The 8,338-nt window shown below is 41.1% G+C and overlaps 1 protein-coding gene across 1 annotated transcript; it reads right to left on the bottom strand.

Moving 5' to 3' along the window:
• Positions 1-289: 289 nt before the first annotated feature.
• On the bottom strand, positions 290-5,658 carry LOC146606819 (kelch-like protein 10). Its single transcript, XM_085349354.1, has 5 exons — positions 5,507-5,658; positions 3,939-4,419; positions 2,912-3,526; positions 2,043-2,192; positions 290-652 (listed from the first exon to the last, which is right to left on the bottom strand). Exons 1-5 carry the CDS (start codon positions 5,656-5,658, stop codon positions 290-292), a joined length of 1,761 nt encoding a protein of 586 aa, XP_085205480.1.
• Positions 5,659-8,338: the final 2,680 nt, after the last annotated feature.

Here is an 8,338-nt window from a genome sequence, read left to right as displayed (position 1 = left end):
CCGACATGCGGCTTATTGTGATCTGGTCACCCTGTGTGCATGTCTGGTATGGCTGCTCAGCAGCCATACATTACAGGGAATGAAAAAATCTTTTCAATTTGTTATTGTTGCAATTGCATTCTCTTAATAAAACCCAGTATCTACAGTGCAGGCTCTCCTACTGAAAGTTTTTGAGATACATACATAAAATGTCCAGTTCACCAGCAGTTTAATGCTCTAAAGATTTATTTCAGTCCTTCATGTTCGAGACTCAGATGTTGACACATGGCAGTACTGCACTTTAAAGATTTTACGTGGACTCTGCTGACTCCATTGCTAATTTCAGAACATCCTCAAGTGGCAGGAAGTCACGAGGAAAGGTGTACTCAGTCAGGTTGGAAAGTCCGGACATCACACAGCAGCTCAAGTCTGTGCGGAAAATATCCATGTCGCACGCCTCATACCACTCATTGGTTAAAGCGGTGTAGTACTCGACGTCCGAAGTGGTGGTGAAGCCATTGAAACCCCCGACGACAAAGAGGCGATCATCAATTACCTCAATGCCAAAGTTGCTGCGGGGGGTCAGCATAGAGAACACGAGGTTCCACGTGTTGGTATGCGGGTTGTAAGCCTCAGCGGTGCGCAGATAGTTGTTTCCATCGAAGCCACCAACCTAAAAGTAAATACGTGGCTCAAATGATTGAATGTAAGTGTAACCAGCTTCACCGTACCCCTGTAAGAAAATGCACCTGCTATATGTCTTTAGCTGCTTTTGCACAGATACTCCAGAAAGTGACGGAAGAATTAAGTTGCAATATTGTCCAAAGTTGCCCTTAATATGTAGCAGATACAAGGAAATTGTTTACCTTAGGTGTGATCTGACTACTGGAAATACTCTGATTGGTTTAGGGTTTTACCTGGATAAAGCGAACAGCTACCTGACATATTCTCATGCTGTTATATGGAGTTTACACATAAAAGTTGTTTAAAAAAGGCCCATTAACGTCCCAGTATTTGCATTTTCACAGGCCCGCATTTGTTGGGAATGTCTAGAAAAGATCAGGGTGCAGTGGTGTGTGAAAATGACTTCTGAATTAAAAGGAGAAAGTAAAATAAAGTAGAAGCCAGCTGTTGTGGAAGTCTGTATGAGACCTTTTTTCACTCAAGCCTCAACTACAGCTATTAAAGTGCTGTTGTCTATTACACCACGCTATTATCAACAAAGATGAATAGCCCTCGACAAAAAGTATTTGTGTTTTCAGTATAAATGTCTTCACAGCTCTTTTGCCTTTAGTCCAAAAAGGAACACTGAGTTCCAGTCCTTTCTTCCTATAACAGATTAAAGTAGCCCTGACAGGCTATAAGTGCCTATAAGCCTGATCAAAGACCCTGAGGTCAGCACCAGGGTAAGGTCACTGCATTCTGCTGATGATAACTTTTCCTTTTTTTGAATAGAGACTTAGTCTGAATAGAAAATAAATACTAAACGGTAGCTAGCTAAATAAAGAAGTGTGTCTCAGAAGGTGAGACTAAAATCTTTGCTTTTTACCAAAGGGTGCAGCTGCAAAACAACTAAATAAGTGGTTTTAAGGCAAATAGCAAGATAAATTTACAGCTAAAAGGCCTACCGTCCCCAGAGGATGAGTTCTAATCACTTGGCTTATTCCCTCATTTTTCTAAAGGTATTGCAGGATAAGTTTGAAATTGTCTCTAACATATGTCCTCTATGGAACGATGAGGATGACAATGTTGGTTTTGAATAAGTATTTCTGTTGTACTGAGTGAAATGTGAAATCATCAAAGACACAACATTTTGGGAATGAGGCACATGAAAAAAAAAAGAGAGGCAGAAACATCACTAATCAGTTAAATTAATACATAGAATGAGTAAGAATGCCTTCTCTGAACCTGTGGTCAGGATAGGAATCTGATCATTGATAAATACAAAACAAAGTTAGCCAAATTCTGTGTCAGCCAAATCTGTGTTAAGCCTTGCTGATCAAAGCACATTACAGATTTGATTTGTATGTTACGTGAGTGTCAGCACTACTTTGTGGTCTTACTGCAAAGACATGATCCGCATATGCAATGACACCTATCCCGCTGCGGCGGCTGTTCATGGGACTGATCATCGTCCACTGGTTGCTCTCTGGGTTGTAATATTCAGCTGTCTGCAGACACTCGTTGCCATTGAGTCCACCACAAATGTAAATCTGAAAACAAAAAAGGGACATTAAAAATTTTTACATTTCTTAGATTTCAGTTGGAAACAATGTTACCTGTAAGTGAAATGTTTCCACATCATTTGTGAAGTAAGACCGATACTCAGTACCCAAGTGTCCAACTGAAAAATATGACAATTAACAAATGTGTGTGTTTTACAATTTTTTTAATATCTGTTATATTTTAGTTGACAAGTCAACTCAAATAAAGTACTGTACATAAATGCAAAGATGCACTTGTGATCAGTTAGAAACAAAATAGATATATATTAGTATATTTTTCAACTTTTTAAACTATACTTTTAAATTTGAAAACATGAACATAGAAACCAGTTTGTGACCTATCTTGCACCTCGCTTCACTGTAAAAATGTGTATTCCCTGACTGGTTGGCAAGTGGTTGCTGGAGGTTGATGGCTGTCACTACTGTGAAATTGTAACCAGGAAGGTTTTGCACCACAAGCCTCCTTGTGTTTCCTTTGGTCGTAAGCAGACTGTTGAGGTTTGCATGGAGTACTCTGACTTACTGCAAATACTCAAACTATTTGCTGTAGAAATCTGTAGAGTCTTTCATACAACCACTGCCTAACCAGCTGAGGAGTACACATTTTCCCCTAGCAACTGGTTGTTACCAAAGGTTGCTGACAGGTCTCTAGGCCTGTGTGCCTTAGACCCTACTCTATTTCTCTGCTACTGTTTTACTTCACCCACCCGGTTGTTAAGTGTTGTGCAGCTGGCGTGGCTCCTCTGTTCGTGCATCGGTGCAATAAGACTCCACTGGTTGATTTCAGGTTGATAGCGCTCTGCACTGCTGAGTCGTACATGCCCGTCGTGGCCTCCCAGGGCATAGATGAACCCGTTCAACACAGTCACGCTCACATAGCAGCGGCGGGAGTGCATGGGCGCCACCTCATTCCAGGCGTGAGTGGTCAGGTCAAACCTACGGACGCTGTTGAAATGCTCCACCCCGTCGAAGCCACCAACGGAGTAGACGTACCCGTTGAGGAAGGCGGCTCCATGATAAGCACGAGGACACTCGAGGTTGTTCGTTACGTTGACCCAGCGGTTAGCCCGGCAATCGTAGGCCTCGATGCCGTTAGTTGGCTCACCACCACTCCACCCCCCAATGGCCAGCAGGATGGAATGAGGCAGGCGGGGACGAGCAAGAGGGTGATACAAGGCAGACATGAAGGGTCTGCTTCCTAGATCATGTATGTCTAAGATGGCATTACTTATCATGGACAGGCACTCAGAATTGGCCTCCACCAGCTCACTAGACAGCACATTGTCCTTTAGGTAGTCTGACGTCATCAATCCCAGTCGGACCTATAGAGAGATGACAGAAGAGAATGTGACTATGAATTTCAACTACATCAGTTTTAGTAAACTCAAGCTTCTTTAGGATAATGCTCCTAATGTTGTTTAATTTTCTTATTGCTAGCAAGAGAGCGACCAAAGTCAGACACCATTAGCCTTTTCGTCAACAGGGACAGTTTTTAGTCATAGCCCTAGCAACTATACTTAATAAATATAATTTATTCTATAGTATGTGTGTAGAGATCTGATACGGTTTTAATGCTCTTGAAGAGAATTTCTTAAATGTGGTTTGGCTACACCTGAAAAGAGCAAAATCTCAAGATATTAAAGCATCCTTATACCCAGATGGATCGACTCAATCTATGACTTAAATGCTGAAGATTTAAGTCCAAACTAAATGTAGTAATGAAAGTTTATAGACCTTGGACAACAGAGCGGTGAGGTGTTGTTTCCGTTGTACAGGTACATGGCTAATCCACTTTGTAAGCGCTTCATACAAAGTGGTCTCCCACACATTGAGGTCCTCTCTATCAAGGATGTCAGCAAGTTCCTCCACAGTTAGGTGCAGGAACTCCTCCTCAAGAACAACCTGCTCAAAGTTACTGATGATGTAGTGGTAGGCCTTGGTGCGTAGTTCGGGTGATAAGCATACTTTTGTGAACTGCCAAATGCCAACGCAGTTCTCTGGGCACAGTTGCTCCCCGAGGAAGTCAGAGCAGAGTTTCACAATGTCCATTGCATTGAATTGATCAGCTGCCATGAGAAGTTCCACTACATTTTCCCCCGTTATGGAAACTGAGCCGGTGTATGCAAAGTTAATGATGAGTGCCATCATCTCAGAAGACAAGCCAGGTATGTTGAAGACCTGTTTGTCTGGGTCGCTGCAGTGGGTGAAAAGAGCCCTGAGGGTAGAGATGGAGACAGAGTAGAGAATATTAAAAGGTGTGGAGGCAACAAGATAATAAACTATGTCATGCACAAGTACTCCAAGTAACTCCAAAACAGAGTTTGTACATGTTTAGTGCACTTGATTGTTGGGTTTTCAATGTCTTTATTACATTGGCAGCATGTTTATGAAGCTATTGCCAAACACAATGCAGTCCCACACCATGACAGAGCCTCCACCGTGCTTTAAAGTTAACTCTAAACACTCACTGTTGTACCTCTATGACAAATATTGAAATCAACTCCATAGGGCCAGTTTACCCTGATATTTAGTCTAGTTATTGCGTAATTTGGCATACCTCAGTCTGTTTCCTTTCCTTATGGAAGTTCCAGTGCATGTTGCTTAATTACAGTCTCTGTTTCCCTTCCACAACCATTTCTTTTCTTTTTTTTTCTTAACATTTATTTATTGGTTTTAACAGGTTTTACATGAACCATGAAACCATTTCTGATGAGGATGAGGAAACCATTCCTCTGAAAATGATCGGGTACAAGCACTGGACTAAAAAGGGTGAAAAATGTCCAAACCAAACCTTTATAAGTCTTCAAAAAAACACAGAACTATTGCTCAAGTGGACTTTTAAAAAATCATCTGTTTCAAAGCAAAATATAAAAAAATGAGAGGCAACTCAAAACTTTTGCTCAGCGTATAACTGTATAACACAGTTCAACCTTTTTAGTATCAGGAAGTCTGGTGTGTCTTACTGTCTCAATAACAGTGGGGAAGATATTAATGTAACTTAATAAAACACTTCAATTAGACTTCACACAATCACCAAGTGATTCACAGTGCTTTTTAAATGGCACATTTACTGAAGTGGAATCTGGAGCTCTGTGAAGGTAATGATGAAATCTGCAAATGTTTGCATTATGTTTTGGGTGTATCTGTCAGTTGACCGTGACAAAGTCTTTCTATCAGAAAAGTTTTATGATTCAACCTGTTCCTTTTGGTTGGCACTGTTTCACCAACTAAGACCATGAATTACATTTTTCACAGGTATAAATCAGTCAACTGTCCTTCACATTATCAGGTAAGCAACTCACCTGAAGTACGGCGTACAGTTACATAGGATGATCCTGTGGACCGGAAATTCAACATCCTCCACTTTGATGATTGCATCACAAAATTGTCCCTCCAAACAGAGTTCATTATTTACTGAGCTCGACTTGTATGGCAGCTGGCCTCCTTCACTCATCTTGAGTTTTGTGACTGCTTTTCTTAGTTTTTTTGTCTGCAGTTTGTCTTGAAGTGTTCAAAATCAAACCTAACTGTGGAATTTGGGGAATGGAGCCCATGACATCATCATGACTTGGCAACTGTTGCCATGAATTGTTTTGAAATGTATATTTACATTGCATAAAAAAAAAGCTTTGTTTTGATTTGATTTGGATTTAAGAAATTGCATATGAGCCTCACAGATAGCATACAGCATTTTGTATGTTTGCCTCACAGAGGTCACCTAGTAAAATAAGCACTTCAAAACACTCTTACGAATGGACTACAATATCATATTTAGCTCATATTTAACCTTAATAGGCCATTTTGTTTAATAAAATCACTTTGTAATATCCAAACACAGATATTACAAAGTGTGATTCATGGCTAAGCTGTTTTCTTGGGTTGTATTAGACTTTTATCTAGTTGGAAAAATGGGCTCCTGCACTTTACTGATGTACAATAGTAGTAAGAAAGAAAGAAACAAAACACATATATACACTGTATGTATAGTACAAGACTGTTATAATGACGGTGCTTGACAGTATTACCTCAGACAGGTGCAAGCAGTCACCTGTCTGAGCACAGACTGCAGATCTGTTGTTGAGCAATTTCTTTCCATTCATAGATAAATGCAGCATCCAGCTGCAATGGGTTCTGGTTGCCTCTAATGAACATGCCAGCCCAAAATTACCCAGGCATATTCAGTGGGAGAGACATCAACACTAAATGCTGGCCAAGGAAGTGTCTGGATATGCTAGTGATCTTTGGCAATGTGGAGGCGACACGCAAACTGCCACAGGCCAGGTTGTTGTACAGGTTAGAGAACTTCATCTCGATAGCTCTGTCAAGTCACTTCCACCAAGAACAGTCAGATGGTCATGCAAGGGATCACGCGGGATCATGCGTCATGCATGCTCAGCCTGGCATCAGGATGCTTCAGTCAGTTGCAGCAGGGTGGCAGTGATGACAGTATAAGGCATAGGTGTCAAACTCTGGCCCGCGGGCCAAATTTGGCCCGCAGCCTAATTACATTTGGCCCGCGAAGCCATACCAAATTATTATTAGAGCTGGCCTACTGGTATTATACAACTAATATACATATTGTTTAGTATTAAACTTTGCTTGTTCCATATTCAGTTTTTCAGCAAAACTTGTTTGAGTCCATAAGAAGAGATTCATTCTTAAATCTGGAGGAAGATTTTTTTTTCAATAAATATTAATGTTAGCCCGCGACCTTGTTCCAGTTTTGAATTTTGGCCCACTGTGTATTTGAGTTTGACACCCCTGGTATAAGGCATACACCAGAGAAGTCATTCCTTTGTCACTATCAGTGGCTTCATCCACCTGCAGAGGAAAGCAGCTACCATGCACCTTATCATTAAGCACTCGATAGGCAACTTTACAGGGGTAGAGCACAGACGCAGTTTTAGCAGAGACACTGTTGAGCACGACGGTTTAGAAGTGTGTGTCTGAAAAAGCCCTCTGACTTGTCTTTGTGCTCTGGATGTTTGGCGTCTTAGCTTGTTAAGCTTTAAACTGTCACAAACTTGCACTTTAAGACAGACACGCTGCGGCCTCTCCTCATCACCCACCGCTGCGCAGGTATGCTTCATCTTATCTTCTTTGGTTTGGAAACTGTAAGAAACTCCATTCCGGGTTTCTCTGAGGCGTGGGCTTTCATCATCAGAGTTCATCCTCCTATAACAATTAAAATATTCTCAAGCATGATCAACGGTTAATTACGGCACCGGCCGGAGTACCGGGAGCAGTTTGGAAGAACAAAAAGACGCGGAGACTGTTCTAAATTGTCATCCCAAACTAACTCAAAGTTTATTCTTTGTGCAGCAGTTTTTATAGGCAGAAGGGTTTGTGTGTCAACAAGTTTCAAGTTACAACCATATAAGGAAGTTCCCCCTAGCTCTGAAAGGGGCCTTCTATAATCTCAACATACCTTTGAAAGGTCCGTTAAACACTAGACAGTTAGAATCCTTTAGTGATATAAGTTTGCACATGGTAGAATACTGCATGTAGTTATTTGCATTAGGAAATGTTTAACCATGTATACCCAGAGGCACATAATCAATTGTGTGTGATCCTTAGCAGGCTGCAAGCCTGGTGTGCACTCCAGGAATGCACCCCCACGTCCTGGGAGCATGAGAGCTTGCACCCCGTCCTATTGTTCCACGGCAGGATCAAGCAGCTATGCCTGTTCCAGTTTAAGTGCCTTCTTTACATATAGATGAACTGTTGGATTTTCCAGACCAGCAGGCCAAGGGAAGTCGCCCATGGGGTCACAGCAAGAGGAGATGAGGTTCAAACAAAGGGCATTGCAGAAACAGGGTCCTTTGTATAACATCATCAAAAACAATATCCTGTAAATGCTACCATGTAGAGCTGGGCGATATGAGATTTTTTCATATCACGATATGTTTTTTTCATTTCAGGCGATAACGATATCTATCACGATATAAGCCAAATAACTATATTTGTAAGATTTAAATGTGCCGTTGCTCACAAGTAAAATGTGAAATAATCAGCAGCTTGTTTTTATTTAAATATTTATTTCCCATAATAAGTTCAACAGGGTAGATGTACTTAAGGAACATGAGACTTTTTCAGATAAATAAAGGCAAATATTGCAAACTACACAAAAGGCA

Source organism: Diplotaxodon limnothrissa, unplaced genomic scaffold, assembly GCF_057381915.1.
Source record: "Diplotaxodon limnothrissa isolate DT_005_m unplaced genomic scaffold, D_limnothrissa_male_GT1.1 unmapped_scaffold_6, whole genome shotgun sequence".
NCBI classification, from domain to species: Eukaryota; Metazoa; Chordata; class Actinopteri; order Cichliformes; family Cichlidae; genus Diplotaxodon; species Diplotaxodon limnothrissa.
Note: the sequence above shows the minus strand (reverse complement) of the source record. Positions and strands in the feature narration are given on the sequence as shown.

What these genes read in the sequence shown, in the direction of transcription:
- LOC146606819 (XM_085349354.1), bottom strand. Translation starts at nt 5,658, where the DNA reads ATGAGTGAAGGAGGCCAGCTGCCATACAAGTCGAGCTCAGTAAATAAT. An exon ending in TCACCGCTCTGTTGTCCAAG is followed by an intron (nt 3,527 to 3,938) that starts GTCTATAAACTT and finishes ATCTCTCTATAG; the next exon opens with GTCCGACTGGGATTGATGAC. An exon ending in GCACAACACTTAACAACCGG is followed by an intron (nt 2,193 to 2,911) that starts GTGGGTGAAGTA and finishes TTTTGTTTTCAG; the next exon opens with ATTTACATTTGTGGTGGACT.